Source organism: Cyprinus carpio, chromosome B4 (assembly GCF_018340385.1).
Source record: "Cyprinus carpio isolate SPL01 chromosome B4, ASM1834038v1, whole genome shotgun sequence".
Taxonomy (NCBI): domain Eukaryota; kingdom Metazoa; phylum Chordata; class Actinopteri; order Cypriniformes; family Cyprinidae; genus Cyprinus; species Cyprinus carpio.
This window is the reverse complement of record NC_056600.1, coordinates 5,580,469-5,597,700: the sequence shown is the minus strand read 5'-3', so window position 1 is coordinate 5,597,700 and position 17,232 is coordinate 5,580,469. Positions and strand designations below refer to the sequence as shown.

Here is a 17,232-nt window from a genome sequence, read left to right as displayed (position 1 = left end):
AATTCACTTTGCTAAATCTAGTGCTGGGAAATGCTTCGCATGCTGATGAGAGCTGGAGAAACCTTTGAGAGGACCTGTGTCGGAGTTAAAATAGAAAGGGAAAAACGGCCGTGTATCTTATCGACACACACCGTGCTCTCCTGTCTAAAAATAGAGGATGGTTTTTATTGTATCCTCCTTTTCTTTTCATCCCCATCTGACAATGTATTTGTTGGGACAGAGATACAAATGAGTCCTTTTGTACTGGGAAATAAAGTGTGTTTCTTGGATGACAGGGGCATTAGCGCTTTAGAGCCAAGCGGGTCTTAACCCCTCTCTCCATTTGTCTTGTTCTCTTTTGCTTTTTGTCTTGATGCACGATTTATAGTATGAAGCCTCGACCGACATCAACAACAACAAGAAAAGGATATATCGGTGTGTGTCTACAAGGCAAACAGCCATCTTTCAAACTAATTAACCAATAATATGCAGGGTGGGGAGGGAGAAAAAATTAAAAGGAGACACTGAGAAAGCAGTAATACGCCACGTCTAACAAAAGGTGCTGATGATTGAGTGGCTGGTTAGTAATTAGCGCATCAGAGCGCACACCTCCCCATCAAGACTCGGCTATTAATTGCACCAAATTAGAAAACGATATCAGAGGCTGAATTATTCTTTCACTTGTCACAGAGAGAGAGAGCGAGAGCGAGATAAAGAGAGGAATTTGTCCTTTTCAGGAGGCAGGTTAAAGAGGCGCCATTGCCGTTGAATGGGCCATGTCCCTTGCAGGCCTCCGTAGCACGTTACCTTCCAGGTGGCGGCGTTGCGTCTGAAGTAGGCAAGGTGCGCGTGAACCAGCTGTAGATTTCGTTGAGCGTTAGCTGCATGTCACCTGACTCCATGATAGACTGCGATGAGATGCCATTAAGCGCCACGTTAGAAACTGGAGTGCGTTGAGGCACTCTCACCCAGATTTAATTCAAGCAGCAATTAATTACAATCTAATCAGGCTAAAGCTAATTTATTTCCCACTCACCTGCCTGATGAGGGTTGCATAAGTAAACGGCGGCCTGACGTCGGCGTTCTTGTAAAACTCGTAGTTTGGGGCAATCTCTGTGGAGAAAAATAAAGAAAGAAAGCAGCAGATAAATAAAAAAATAAATAAATAAACCCAAATGTCGCCACCTGGGATAATTGCTAAACGTGTCTCCGCCAGGAATTCATTCAGGATTTTATCAAATTAAAACGAGGGGTGAGTGGGGGGGTGGGGGGGGGGGGGGGGGCACTTCAAATCAGCATTTTACATGTCCAACTAAATACATTTTTAATTAATCTCTCTCTGGAGAAATCTTAAACATTAACACGCTCGTGAAATTTGAGCCTGCGTCGATATTTTGTATGTGTTTGAATAATTCATGCCTTCCCCACTGCTCCAACACTTGCGGAAGACCAGTAAATATAAACATCAAACAAGATGTTTTTAAATGCATAGCCTTCTTGAATATTGCATCATTTTATATTTGCCTGTAATTAAAATGCATTGAATATTGATGATTTGATTTTAGCCCCATTTGCATAAAGAGCGAACGAAAAAAAAAGCATCTACGAACCTGAGGACAAGGCCATGGAGTATTTGTCGGTGTGGCGTCTGCGCATGGCACCCATGCTGGGTACATTGGCGGGACTCAGGACGTTGGGCACCTGGGGCATCTGGGAAAGGGGTGTGACTGGAGCGGTGGGCGTGGTAGGTGTCTGAGGTAAGTTGGGGGGCGAGATAGACGGGAGGTTCTTTGACATGGTGACGCTGGAGACGAGATTCAGCTGTAGAAGAGAGAGAGAGAGGGGGACTGAAAGGAGTGCTGGCTCATTCCTACAGCTGTGTTTCCCCTAATAAGCAAAGGAGGAAGCAGCCAATCTGCACTAATTACAGGATGAAATTGTATCATAAGAATTCTAATTAGAGCACGCTGTTAAAGATTATCTAATGATCAGGCTGTGAGTTATCCCGGCCCATCTCTATCCCATAAGAGCTCCCTGGATGCAAAACACACACGCGGTGAGAAGAACATCACCTGGCTTCCTGCCATGACCTGGTGTCCTGCTAGTGATTCATCTCGCTCTCTTCCTGTCTTACCACCCAAACACAAGAGTCAGGTTTTTTTATCAATATGCACATATCTTCTGCTTTGGAAAATTGCACCCTAACCTTTAGTCTCGCCGTTAACTCCTTCAAATGGTAATGACATCATTACATATTCAAACCAAATTGCCTTAATTGCGAATTGGCAAGGAGAATTCCGGTGCTATCAGAATTGAAAACAATTCGGTTGGACATCAACAATCATTTGTGGCACGTGTTGATAAATACAATGAAATGTCAAGCCGGGTATTCTCAGGCGGCTGCTCTATAGACAATTACAGCTCCACTTAACGATAATGAGATAATGCCAACACAGAGAGTGGCATGCGCTATACCACTTCTCGAGAAATCAATGACTCCTCTAGGGGAATGTTATATCCTGGCTAACGACTGGAACTAAGACCTTGAAAAGAAATTAATGACAGAGACACGTTGTCTACCAGAGGGACATCTTAGCAAAAGGGTAAACGGTTGTGTTGTTGACATTACATTACATGCTAAGTAAATACTTGTGTCTTAAAGTCAATAAGAAATCAAAATCGACCCCTATAACTTCTAAAGGTGTTTCTGGTCTTATTATGAACAATTCATTGTTGCACATTATAAAAAAAAAAATAAAATAAAAGATGACATTTTCTACAATAAATATGCTTTCATTTTGAATTTGATTCATGTTGAAAAAAAAAATCTAAACATTTTCTGTCACTGTTAGAAGCCCCCCCCCACTCTGAAACAAAAACTAGCTTTGTTATATGAGAGACAAATAAGTGTTTGTGCTAAATTTATTGCCATTTGTATTCCCAACTTTGTCCTTGTTTGCAAAAATGCAGTTTGATGCATATAATACATTGTATAATTTGCCAAGGCCAGGTCACAGTACCAGATTTGAGGATTGTTAGTCGTAATATCTTTCTCATTGCGGCCAAACCACCACATCAGCCCGTAATTACACACTACTCCTCTAAAAAGGTTTTGATACACTGTCAAACACTGCAAAAAAGCACTTCATAATAAATCCTATCAGTAGTGAGCGAGCGGGGAAACAGATAGAGAGTGCGTTGCATGTATATTTAAAATGTTAAGACAAGATTTTCCTCCCCTCTCTTCACCTGGTTATGGCAACAAGCGTAACATGTTTGCAGGCATACAATCTGGTGTTTGCAAAATGGAATTTATTAAAGCTTAACTGAGCAGGAGTGAATGAGACACAGGGATCAGCCCTTTACTACTGCTGCTCATCTGAATATATATTCAAGGTTGGCTGAGAGGAAAGGAAGGGGTTGGGAAAAAAGAGCCCCTCATTATTCAGGACTAGCAGCCTTGGTAACTTTGATTTTCAGCCATCCATGGCATGGCCAAAAGGTAACATTTAATGAAGTGCCATTCAGAGTTTAAATGGGGTTGTATAACAGTGTACCAGCACCTTGTGTTGGGCTACTGATAGCTGTTGAGGGTTTGCCGGTGCTCATTTTGTCGTGCTAACAAATTCACACTATTAATATTTATCAAATGTGTGGGACGGTTCTCTGTCGGCCCTGTGTGTACGAGGGCGTGAAAGTACCGCCATATTATCGATAACATCCTTTTTTGTGGGGAGGATACATGTGTTCTCTTTTGTACCTGCGAAACAGATAACATTAAAGCATTTGCGTGAGCCCGACATGAGCACTAAGACAAAAAGGAATGAGCCGAAAAAAAATTGCAGACCCTCGCTGATTATTTAAGAACTCGCCATTAATTGCTCATCATCAAATGCAATTAGCAGTCCTTTCATGTGCGGTTTATGTAATGTAATACTTCATTAATATTATTCATTCATATGCGGTCGTGGATTATAGGCTGAACGTTTTTTTATTAGAGTCGATTTCACCGAGCTGCTGGAGTTCTGAGGATAAAAACGGGAAAAAAAACTCTGAATAATAAATCGACAGGTGAGCAGTCGATTCCTGATGGATTTACAGGATAATTATTCTGTCTTGTGATTATCTGCTTTATACGGTGGGAGGTGATGAAAAAAATTATGCTGGTGAAATTAGCTACTTGCTAAGCGGCAGCAACACCAGCAAAATATTGAATAGCTAATAAATAATTCCAATAAATAATATTTATCACAGCCTGCTAAATTATGTAAACACTTTAATTTCCAGCACAACACAACGTGTCTTTTGTATTTTGCTTTTGATTAATGGTTAAGAACATCTTTGGGTGAAATCGGATCCAGACAGATGGGCCATTTTCATACATTGCTCCATTTTTCTCCAAATACACAGCTATATCTCTGAATGTTTACAGATTACGGGTTATTTCTTCGCAGATAATCTTCTCACAGTTTCCATCTATCATTTCAAACTGTTTGTTTTCTGAAACGAAACATCTTCCCCCTACTTTAAGTGCGCCTGCGGTCGCGGCGCTAAACAGCTTTTACCGGCCAACAGGTTGTTTGCTGTGCTAAAGCCATCAGAGTGTAATGGCTTTGTGTTTTTGGCTGAGATCGGGTGTATGATTTAATGCTCTCTTGGTCCTGATAGGGTCCCAAGAAAGCAGGCATTACAAATCCCATTCTCCTCTCATCCTCCAGCCGTGTTTAGAGAGCTCATTTACCATCCAATTCCTGTTTACTGTACGCGTACCAATATGCACTCACCGGTTTTGGTGATGGTTTGGGCTCTGAGGGCCTCATGTGCAAGTGTGCCATCATCGCCTGAAGACGCTCACGTTCTTTAGAAAGCTGTTAGCAGAAAGAGGGAGGGAGAGAGAGAAAAAAGAAAACAGACCGGTTTTGGAAATGAGTGATTTTCCCCAGACTACCACAGTAATACATCTTGTTATCAAGCTTGTCTGCTTGTAATAAATCCTGCATACGGCCCGGACCAGCTCCCTTAAGCTCGCCTCAAAGACACAGACATAAAGCAGTGGTTCTCAACCGGTGGGTCGTGACCCAAAAAACAGCCAGAGGTCTTTTCCAGTGGGGTCATGGACAGCTGCAAAACAACAATGTTAAATGCAAATACAAAATGCAATTAACCATACACTTGCGTATAGTTGGGATAGAACAATAAACAAGCTTATCAACTTTTTGACAAAATTGTGGCCTATATAGGTATTGGCAATATTAATAAATAGTATTAATAACCATTTCCATTTAGATCCTTGTTAAAATGCATTAGGCATCATGAACTATAACAATTAACTATTTCTTTACAGCATGCATTTAGGTGAATAGTAATTCTTAAAGTTTTTTTAAAGTTAAAAATTTACATTAACCAAGATGAATAAATGCCGTAAAATTCAGGTATATAACCTTACTGCAAAGTGATTCCCTTTTGTGTGTGATTTTTAGGACATCTTTGTTACTTTTAGATAAGAAGTAGTTTTGTATAGTGTTGGACCCTTGATGTCTAACAAAACCAGTTGAGAACCACTGAGAGTGAGAGAGAGGCATATTAAAGCAAAGATAAGAGAACCATTCCTCATGGTGCGGTGATGGAGAGCTGAAGGTGGTGCTCGGAGGTCATGGAAAACAAATAGCACTTCATCTTTTTGTCAATAGCAGAATTTAGGTCAGCAGAGCTCTGACAGTAACAAGCTACTCAGGCCATAAATTAGAGGGTCCTGGTCGGCGATTCAAAGTCCTGTGGACACTGTTAGGGCTGGACTGGATCTAGCAGCTGCCGAGAGGTGAAGGGGTCCCGCAAACAGAGTGCCAGTCGGTCCCGCCTCCCTTCCTCCTCCCGGGTCCTCCGAGGTCCAGTTAGTGCCCCGGCGATCTGTTATCATCAATCTAACTCACAGAGAGTGACAGGGACCGGCCCGCACGGTGCACCGCCTTGAACTCCGCCAGTGAGCCAGCATTCGAGCTCTGAACCAGGCCTCATTACCACTGACGGAGGACAAAAAAAAAAAAAAAAAAAAAAAAAAAAAAAACGCCAAAAGGAGTGGAAAAAAGCCCAGAAGGACAGAAAACAGCAGTGCTGCTGTAATTGGTCACAGTGTAAGCACGCCGGCTTTGTGGTATCAGCGAACAAGAGAACAAGTCAAGGGAGAAATTGTGATGTCCGTCTGTTATTTTACATATAAACAAGAATTATTCATTGTTCTGTTTCAAGAGCCCAACAAATAAATAGGGAGGGTTTCACAGAGCGTAAAAACCTTTAAAGGTTGAGGGGAACGCTTGGCTTGCATTCAGATGGGCATCACGAAGGCTTAGAGGAGCCATGGTCAGAAAGCAATCCGCACTACAAAGGCGAGGCGAGGGAACAGCTAGATTTACATAAAAAAATAAGCACAGGCTGCAATTATTCTGCAAGTTAAACTGGTTATTTATTTGAAATTAACAGAAGAAAGATGGATTTTAACCCTGTGCGCCACATCCCATGATGCACAAAAAGGTGTGAGGCAAAGGACAGAGCGTTAACTGGCGGGAGAGATGGCCGCAGCGCTGAGTAATAGCATCCCTCAATCACTGCTCTCATTATCTCGCCAGCGTGACACCTTAATAAGGTCACGCTCCAGCTACTGAAAATAGTGGCTCTCTTTAGAGGTTCCTTCAGGTGCAAAGTGTATTTAATTAACACAGTCCAGCCCAGATGCGCGCATATTAATTGGACGGGATAGAAAATAAGCACAAACCATGATTCAATTATAAAGGCCTGTGATGGCTTTCACCTTTGTTGGGATGGATTTGCTCAAGGTGTCCCTTGTGCATTTTTCACTTTATGCACTTCATGTTTTTTATGGCAACAAGCTAATTAGCAAAATGTTTGGTGTTATGCTGCAAAAAAAACAGTTAAAGTTGAACAAGTGTGTGTTAAAGACAACATGAAATCAAAATAAAGCAAAACATGTTGGTACTGAACACCCACTTTTCACAATTCCATCAAAGCCTGATGCATAAAATCCAGTCTTGCTCTAAATTGAGGACTAATATATAAATAATGATTGTTTTCAAACATGTTTCCTGAACACTTCCACTGTCTGTCACTGGATAACAGGGCTCTGAATTAATTCAAATGAAATTTTGACAGGAACAGAACCAGAAACGGAAACAAAATCTAATTTTATAGTTCCAAACAGAATCGAAAATTTGAAATGGCCATTAACCGGTTAATAACGTTATTTTATCGTTCCATTTAATATTTGAAATTTGCTGTCGACCAATCAGGAATTCAGTTATGCAAATGTGATGCTGACGCATCCAACTCGTGAAATGCCCGTGCTCAGCTGTAAATTCATCATAGGTAAGTTGTAATGGCAATGCATTAGAGTTTATCCGAGGATAGTGTAAGATGGATTTAACAGATCATGTGCACCTGCAGCGCTTGTGAACAGAGAAAACAGAATAAAACTATAGGCTTACATAAAAAGGAATAGCCTATATTGGCCAACATGAAATGTATTTCACTTAAATCATTGACAGATTAACAAAATGAAAGAAAAAAATGTGCCGAGTTACGGTTTATTGTGACGCAATCCAACGTTAGCGAAAGGAAAACGAGACAGCGGAAAATACTTTTCGTTATTTTGCAAAAGCTTTACAGTTTTATTTTGCAAATCTTGACAGTTTTGTATGATGTTTTGCTTCTATCTGTATAACCAACCAGCGATGGTATGACCATATGGCACTGGCGCCTCACACGCACACAGACACAACATATTTTGTGACATTGCAGCCTGTTCATTATTAAAATAAAATACAGTTAAAGAAACATAAAAAGTTGCACTGCTCCGTTGTACAATCTGTTGCGTTCAGCGTGACTACCGCCTCACTGCGCTGATATAGCTGATGTGAAGGATGATGTCCATGCAAGTGAATAACGAAGCATCCAAATGCGTCGCGAATATGGAAACATTTGGATTCATACCAATCGAGGTAGGGATCAATTTCACCTATTGATGTTTTTATAACCTCAACACATAGCCTTAACTTTAGAGGATTTGTTGTGGAGAGAAGGAAACTAATCACTCTGTTTATCATAGATAGCCTATTTGTGTGTGTGTGTGTGTGTGTGTATATATATATATATATATATATATATATATATATATATATATATATATATATATATATATATATGTATATATATGGTGTTTAGAATGTTTGTAAACATTTTGCTTTACCAGCATTTTAGCACATTATTCCTGAATCTAGCCTAACAACAAAATGTGACGCGAGCATACACGACTTGTTATTTTTTCCTCTCAAAACAAAATTTTATACGAGTAGAATTTTTTTTAAACAAAGCAGCAAACATTTTTAAATATTCTAAAAAAACTTTTACAAATAAAGCATTAACAGATTTTTTTGTTTTTTTGTTTAGTAGCCTATAATTTGGCCAAAATCTAGAAAAGATTATGCTGTATTGGCTGTGACTAAGTGCAAAGGGTTCTCTTTTTTGAGTAGAAAACACTGTACTTTATTATTATTATTATTATTATTATTATTATTATTTTTTTTTTTATTGTTTTTGTTTTTATAGGAAGGGAAAAAGTTTTAAAAAATAATGTTATTAACCGGTATTTTTTCTAGGCAAACCGGTTTTGGAACGATAATAATACAGAGGAACGCAGGAACAGAAACGTTTAAATATCGATTCTGCTTGAAGTGAACCAATTGGATTTTCTTTCATTTTCAAGCCCTGCTAGATAAACAGTAAGCAGACAGTCCCGCTCGCAACCTGCCAATGCTTCCATTAATTCATTTATCAGATGATTTATCCAAACGACATATAAAATGTAAAGTTTGAAGTATACATTACAAACTAGGTAAAGCTAAGCTGAGACAGGTTGGTTAATGTTTTGATAATGCAACAATATTTTCAATTTGTAGAGAAATCAGCTTACAAATCACACATGCATTGTGAATGTCATTTCATGTTGTCTTTAAAGTAATAGTTCACCCAAAACAGAGAATTCTGTCATTTACTCACCTTCATATTCTAAACAAACCAACACTAAACCAAACTGTACGGACACCAAAACACCAATACATTTTTCAAAACACATGCTTTTGTGTTCCATAGAGGAATGTCAGTCATACAGGTTTGAATGACATGAGGGTGTGTAAATGATGCCAGACTTGTCATTTTTAGGTGAATTGTTTCTGTAAATGCATATATGCTTATATTCATGTGTCTACTGTACCTGTATCTCTAGCTGTTGTACCACCTGCATCTGTACTCGGCACTGGGCGGTACTCCTGTCGTCCAGAGCATGTTCACTGTTAAGGTGCCTGTAGGCAAACAGGAAGAACAGATGAGAAACCAACCCCTCATACACACATACACAGGCTGGACTAATAATAGACAGTTGCTGTTGATCAACTACCACTGTTGATGAATATGATTTCTGGATTACAGGACGTCCATCCCATTAGCTTTTAACAAACCGCAGCCGTCTAACAAGTGTGTCCCGCGCTCACTGAAAGCCGGTGTTTAACATCACAATAGCATGGCTGTCATGCGAATGAGAGGCAGTGCTCAGAACACAACGGCTTATGAGGGATGTTGGCATACAAAAGGCCTCGCGCAGAGGTTTTGTCTTCTACATTTATCAAGAAATAAATACAATAAATGCAATTTAACTCGAGTAACGTTTAAAAAGCGCCTCCTACGAAGAGTGCATTATTCCGCCGACATATTAAATGTATCTACTCATCCTTTCATTAGAATATTATGCAGAAAAAAAACCCCACTTCAGACTGCTGGAGCAGTCAATGGTGGTTTTCCTTGATTGGATTTTGTCTGCAGGACACAAAAGAAGCCCGCCATTAAAATAGACCTTTATTCCCGGCAAACGCACGGAGGCGAAAAGGTTTTTAAAAGTGTTGTGATTTTCAGTAATGAGCCTCTATCTAAATTATCATTGGTGACAAACCCACAAAGCGCTCTTTTAGAAGACATGCTTGTGAAATGCCAATGCTGCCACTCTCTTTCCTGTAATTATAGGTTAGCTTGCAGACCCTTCAATGATCATTTACAGTACAACCTCCAGTGCATTAGTGTGAGCTTAAATTGCGCACACACACTCACACGCAAACACACACCCACCCACACAGAGCTAGTTTTAACACTACTAAGCATTTTCTCTATTCATTCTCTATTCATAGCGCAAGCTATTGTTTATGTGCAAAACGCAAAATAACAACGTATTCATAATCCTCCTCAAACACGCCAATCAAAGCAGAGGACATTTGAGAACACAATGGACGGCGCTACCTTTCAATTACGCCCGTGCCCATTTAAAATTATTTCATTCCATCACGCCCGCTTTTGCTATTGTAACTGTTTCAGGTCTAATGCTCAGATATTCTCCATTATAAATCAAGAGTGAGATAGCATTGAAAAAAAAAAAAAAAAAAAAAAAAATGCCTAGGATGACTGGAGAGTCGGTGCCTTTCTCCGGCCCCGTGCCTAATTGCTGTTTCAGAATGTGCATGCAAAGGAGCATTTCATTAATCATGTAATCAGGTCCCTCGCAGGGAACTAATGCTGCAAATACCCTTTTCATTTCAATGCTTATAATGCTATCTTATGCACTTGATGTATGGTGGATGTCATAAATTACAGCTGCTTCAAAAGCAACGACTGGCTAGTTCCGCCGTCCCGACAGGTAGCTCGACTAAATAATCTTATCTCGCACGCCCCGTTTCTCATTAGCGCCCATCTAGATCTTAATCTCTTTTCCTTGTTTCTTTTAGGAACGTGAGGTTTTCTTTTATAATGGAAGCACGTTTCCTTCTCCTGGAGTAAATAAAATAAATGTAATTGTCAGAAAATTTATAGAGTCACAATCATCAAAAATAGTCATAATTTTGAGATATATAAAAGCACAGATATGAGAATGTCACAAGTCTGAGACATGAAGTCACAGCTGTGAGATACAAAGTCAAAAAGTTAGAGAAAAAAATGAAAAATAAGAAAATGGGAATATATAAAGTCACAATTGTAAGATATAGTCAAAATTAATAGAAAAATAAAGTGTTACAATAACTATAAGAAATAAATTGTTATAAATTTAGTACCAATAGTAAGTTATAAAGTAAAAAAAGTAAGCTATAAAGTCACAATTGTGAATTACTAAGTAGCAATTCTGAGAAATTAAGTCACAATTACCTTTTTTAATAACCAGCAGAATGAAATACAGGACAACAGAGTCTTAAGCGAGTGCTAACGTTAGCGAGAGCTAGTTAGTGCTGGTGATTACATCCAGATTATTGCATGGCTATGAAATATTCAGGCAGTAGGTGTTTGACTATGCATTGATAAAAGCAGGGGGCTAGAGGGGGGTTAGATGCAGTCACCAATATCTCTTAATGAGCCTGTGGCGCTGGGTTTAGTTCAAACAGAGAGCTGAGAGGAGAATGAGACAGGGCCGCCCGCTCGCTCTGAGCAAACATCTCTGGAGCCGCCTGTAATTTATGGGTCACTTTTTAGGCATATTGATTTTTGTTTTGAGATGGGGAATAAGGGCTCTGATGGTCTCAGAAACAGATGGACAGGTACGCAACGGACTGAGAAGTGCATCGAAAAACCACAGACAGAATGAAATCGTCTGAGTTAAATTAGGAATTACTTGGGCCTTTCCAGCCATCATGGACCAATCAAATAATTTCACTAATTCTCAAATGACTCGCAATTTCTAAAGGACTCATGACCTTCAACTGGACATGGGCTTGATTAATCTAACCTAGGACTTCCTGTTGGTTTTCATTAGCGGCCAGTTTAAGACGTAGCACTTTAAGTGGCGAAAGCTCAGCAGGTCGCTTCACCGGTATTAAATGTTAAAGAACGATTGAACGAAGAAGGTGAAAAGAACGATTCATTTGCCTGCATTAGAACGGGCAAGAGTTTGTTTACTGAGATACACAATCTCACATTGCGTCTACATGGGAAAGACGCTACGGCAAATGGCAAGCCTGTGTTGACAGCACGTCAATCTTTATTACAGGCCAGCGGGTATGTCTGTATTTTTCTCTCCCTACTCATCCTGACTCTTCTCAAACATGTGAGAGGAAATCAATAAGGGAACTAGGGCAGCAATCTGGAGCTTAAACAATAACAAAATCGCCTGTGTGGCAGAACAACATTAGAACGCTATGAATTCATTAGACCTCTCTTTTAGCTGCACATAACCCCCAAATAAGTTGCCCCGAATCAGACCCACAAGACGTGTGCTTTGTTGCATTAATACACACGTCTCGAGGTGTACCCGTGTGCTTGCATGCACATTCACGCACGTCTATTTGAACTTCAGAGCTAATATAACGTGTCAGGCACCTCTTGGCTACCCCTCACCAGGTGCCTCGTGCATGAAAGAGCACAGAGCTGCGCTTAAATGCTGATCTTGACAACTTTCTCAGCAACACAACAAAGATTACAAAACCGTGGCTGGTTTCTTCTCCGCAAGCTACAAGCCTGCGCAGGTTGGGTGGATCCCCCCGCCCCCTGCTTCCCCATCAAAGGTGCCATTTGAATCTGACACCCATTTTATGTAAACCATTTTAAGCGTGTGTACCTGGATGATACGCAGCAGTGACTGGCATCTCCGAACGACATTAAAAGCTTCTTTCTGACACGACAATCGCTCCTCCAAGGCACAGCGCCACCCGCCATCTCAGATCACGCTGCCTTTTGTGGGAGCGTTTTCATGTACGAGTTACAGTACGGGCGTCTCCAATTCTGGGTGTTTCGCCCCCATTTCTACGAAGATTTGGAGGATGACTGCTGTAATGGCATCCTACTGCACAGGCTGTCAGACAACGAGCGTTTTTATTTAGTTCCCTTCAATCATTGATTTGCATACCAGATAAATTTGGCGGGAAATGATCACATGATCTCTGATGTATGCTCAGCCAAAATAAACGTACATCAATGGGGTAGACGGGGATAATTAACTCTGTACGTTGCGGTACATGCAGTCTTTTGGTTGACAGTCATGACCAACTATGGTAACACACTCAAAGGCGCTAAATTCTTGACTTGTTTGGAGTGGACTCTTTAGACTAGCTGGTTTATAAAAGAACAGAACGATGTCGCCACTCTCAAAAGCCATTTACAAGAATTGACGTGGACATTTACACCCACCAAACGCATCAGATTATTATTTCACAGTTAATTACGGATCTAATTAGAATATTCAAATGAACCCTTTTCTACATTCTTTGATGGTGAGGCTCTTTCCTCGGAGTGGCAACGTGATAACCTGCAATCTCCAGCACTGTAAACACCTTCTCCTTTGATGTCCCCCCACTCGCGTCGCGGCAACAAAGCCGACCAATTACAAATGAGCTAATTAACTAAATTGTTGATGGAGCATGAAGAGTTCATTTCACTCCGTTAGCTGCGCCATGACAACACCGCATGGCTATGTGGGTTGCCATTAGCTTCTGCCACTCAACACAAGCCCATCATCCACTCACGTAGCCGTGGAGATGCACGGTCATTTCTGAGCACTGCCTATGATGGGCTGACAGGCGCCTTTGAGAAATCTGATTCACCATCTGTTTTGTGGATTTACAGCTAAGTGCGTGAACTGAGGTTTAAAACTTCTTAAATTGAAAAAGTAACAACTTAACATCTAATAAGCATTAAAATAGAGAAATAAAGGGGAACAGATAAATTACTGCTTTAGGCCAACCGAAATTTTTAAGTGCATATTAATGCACTTATGGTCTCTTGATGATCACTTACTTCAAAAACTGTCCGAAGTCGTCACAAATACTTTCACATCCTGGCCACTTGCACACTCCATGACCATAGAGAGAGTGTGATGCTCCGGTCTCTTCATGCAATGAACTGAAAAAGAAATAATGAGCATTAAAAACGTGGTGGAAAACATGGTGGTGGTACCTGTCAGGATACTATGAGCAAAAGTTGGGTCAAACTGGCTCAATTTGGTGGACTTGATGCTCAGAAAAGCTGAAAAAACACACATGCTCTCCCTCGACATCACGCCACCTTGTGATTATTGATCCAGAGTATTACTGAGGAGACACGAGTGTGTTAAAAAACACATGGCCCGGCCAAGTAAAATCACCCATCAACATTTTTTCCTCAGACTTTCACCTTGTAAAGCCATTACGGACAACTTGTGTAAACAGCAGAAAACTGGCCCCTGTGCTTTAATTTTCACCAGGAGATTCATCTGCAGTCGAACGGGCGTTTTTAAGGACACAACCTGTTGTGAAAAGACATTGCGGTAAGTTACGACCGCCAGTTCTAATGGTGCTGAGGGGCTAATGTGCGAAAGTGAGGCTAAGCAGACCAGCAAGGCATGTGTTTGCGTGTGGCACACGCTCACACACACAAACCTCACCGGCTGTTTTACCTTGCCATTATCGATCAAGCACATCTTAGAAAGCAGCTGGCTCTGACAACACAACACACTCCGTGATTACGAACGACCAGGGACCCGAGAGATTCCACCAACACATGAGAAAAGAGTCTAACCTATTTCTTAAATTATTTCCCTGTCTCTCTCTCTCTGTTTTTTTCTTTTTTTCTTCTCTGCCTCTAAAGATATCTCTCTCAAGAAAGGGTTTTCTGTGAAGAAGCTACGTTCTTGAAACCAATTACACAACACATCCACCCCCAGTGAAGTCAGCGGCTGTTGCTATGTACTAACATATGGCCGTTACAGACTGAATAATACATGGAGAAATATGTGAATCTATGTCTAACAGCAGTCGCGGAGCGTATAAAAGGCCCATTGCGTGTATAAACGCTCAGGAAATGCCACACCGGCATAGTGCATTCTATTTACATGACAAGCCGCGCCAGCAAAGCAATTTCAAAAGAAAAGCGAGGTATTAAATACTTAATGTACAGTGAGCTGTGTGTTCCTGCCACTGAAAGATGCACCTCCATGCGTTTGATATACCGGAAGGCACTGCGTTCAATAGCGCACTGTCTCGTGGGAGGTTTCATCTTATTTCAACTGTTATCCAGATATTAATAAACTATTGATGAGCAAACAAACAAAAACACACAGCCCTCTCCCTGCAGGAACGAGCATTTTCCTTTTGCAAATGGGGACAAACACATCAACTGTTCTTTTAGTTTTTCATGTCGCACGTGAAAAGCAGTTTAAACAGCTGTTTGGTTTGTATTTGTTAACATGCCTTTGTGTTCATGTGCACACAAGACCCTTTATCGGGAGGTTTGTGATCACGTATGTCTGAAAAGGGATTTGGAGTTGGTGTCGAGTGAAACAGAGAAGACGCTTTTATCCAAAGTGATTTTACATGGCAAATCCAGCTGGATCTCAAGGAGCCAGTGGTAATCGGGTAAGTGGAAGGATAAACCAGTGCCCTTCCTAATAGCTTTGGCATGCATGTGTGCGTGTTAGAGTACCTCTCTCTCCGGTTGTTGAGGGCCGGGGACTGGCCGTTGGAGATGCCGTGATGGGTGATGGGCGGAGAAGCTTTGGGGTTGCTGGTGGAGGTAGTGGACGAGTTGTTGGTGGTGCTCAGGTCCAGACCGCTGTGTTTTAGCCCATTGTCCTCCATGGCGTGGCTACTGGTGACGTCTTTCCAAAGTTGCTGGAGTTCAGCGGGGCTCAGACCAGCTGCAAGAGAGTCACAAACAGGTTTACAGACACAATCATTCACAAAACTGTCATCATGAGCTCCCATCTGCCCCTTTCTAACAAGGTAGGTAAACCTGTTCTGCTCTGCTGTGAAACTTGAGCATCACACTTAAGCATCTGAAGGTAAACCGGTGTGAGATCGACCTGGACGCTCATCCCTCGCTTCGTTTCCGTGATATCCGAAAGTGCAAAGCAACCAGGAACTCATCTGCACATGATTATGCATTCATAAACAAGCCTCTGTGTGCAGCATCAAATCATCATATAATCCCTTGGATGATAAAATGACTATTCCGCTTTGTGTCGCCCCGGCTATACTCCAATTAAGAGCCATTTTCAAACTATTGTCATCCAGCGCCATTTCGATAAACACAGTAGCACCAGGTGTTTGTTCCAGGAAAAAAAGCAAATGGCAACAGCTCGTCTTCCTCAGAGCTCTGAGCTCGCACTGCGAGTCCGTAAACAACAACAACAGGCAAGGAGGGGAGGGAGAGAGAGAGAGAGACTGAGAGAGAGAGAGGGGGAGAGAGGAAAACAACAAGCACACAGACACAGGCAAGAGAGAAAGACTACTAGGGAAAAAAACTGAAATGGCAAAGAAAATGCAGCAGGAAACAAAAAAAGGGGAGTTTAAAAGAGGACGCAGACACCCACGCACGCTCTCAGATGATCACGTGAGGATGTTACCTGGCGGCAGAGTCTGTCCGGGGAGGGTGGGCTGTCCTGGGCCGGGGGGCAGAGAGAGGAGGCCCTGCCTCTGCATGTTGAGCAGATGCTGCTGCTGCTGCAGTTGCTGCATTTGCAAGAGCTGCTGCTGAAAGACCAGCTGCTGTGCCGCCAACTGCTGCTGCTGCTGCTGCTGTTGCTATAGTGAAAGAGAGAGAGAGCGAGTGAGCATGTACATGCAAAACACTAATCACACACATGGACGAGAAAGTGTGTTTGGTTATACATGTGGCTCAGGTGAAACAGAGCCGTCTCGTTCTCTTCGCCTGTTTGCATGGACTGAAATCTGTGTGAGATGCTGGTGGGAGGGTGTGTGGAGCCCCCTCTTTCCACCATTGATAGTTAACTGTCTTGCATTTCTAATGGTCCATTACAGCTTATGGGGCCACAGGGAGGGGGTGTAGGTGGGAGGGTGTGTGGGGGAGATTTTCAGCACCCACCCCCATCCCCTCTGAGCCCTGTTTACCGCCAGTCGAGCCTCTTGCATAAGCTGGCGAAGACAACAACAAAAACAACAACAACAGCAGCAGCAGAAGCAGCGGTGGCGGAAACCACAGAAAAACAATGCAGCGCTTCAGTGATCAAAGCACAGCAACTGTGCTTGAAATCTTTCCATAGATAAAAATAAATCTGTAAAATCAGGTAAACACTGATGTTTACCTGTGAACAAAAAGGATTAGCAAAATCACAGTGAACAAAACACTTTTTGTGTAAAACGTTACACATGACAAAAAAACCTTCAAAACAAAGCATTTAATTAAGTGAAATCAAACCGAAAATCATAGTATTTACAGTAAACATTT

The 17,232-nt window shown here is 41.5% G+C and overlaps 1 protein-coding gene across 3 annotated transcripts in view; it reads right to left on the bottom strand.

Moving 5' to 3' along the window:
• LOC109064006 (forkhead box protein P2-like) overlaps positions 1 to 17,232 on the bottom strand; it is a 73,839-nt gene that overhangs the window by 16,670 nt on the left and 39,937 nt on the right. For 2 of the 3 annotated variants that reach the window (XM_042722698.1, XM_042722699.1), the window contains exons 6-12: positions 16,391 to 16,568; positions 15,469 to 15,682; positions 13,807 to 13,911; positions 9,260 to 9,347; positions 4,764 to 4,847; positions 1,590 to 1,800; positions 986 to 1,092 (exon numbers count right to left, since the gene is read on the bottom strand). In XM_042722698.1, the coding sequence (XP_042578632.1) occupies positions 1,001 to 1,092; positions 1,590 to 1,800; positions 4,764 to 4,847; positions 9,260 to 9,347; positions 13,807 to 13,911; positions 15,469 to 15,682; positions 16,391 to 16,568 (972 nt within the window). In that variant the 3' untranslated portion in view covers positions 986 to 1,000. Of the gene's footprint in view, positions 1 to 834; positions 838 to 985; positions 1,093 to 1,589; positions 1,801 to 4,763; positions 4,848 to 9,259; positions 9,348 to 13,806; positions 13,912 to 15,468; positions 15,683 to 16,390; positions 16,569 to 17,232 lie in introns of those variants that run through there. The other variant, XM_042722700.1, reaches the window with a different exon arrangement.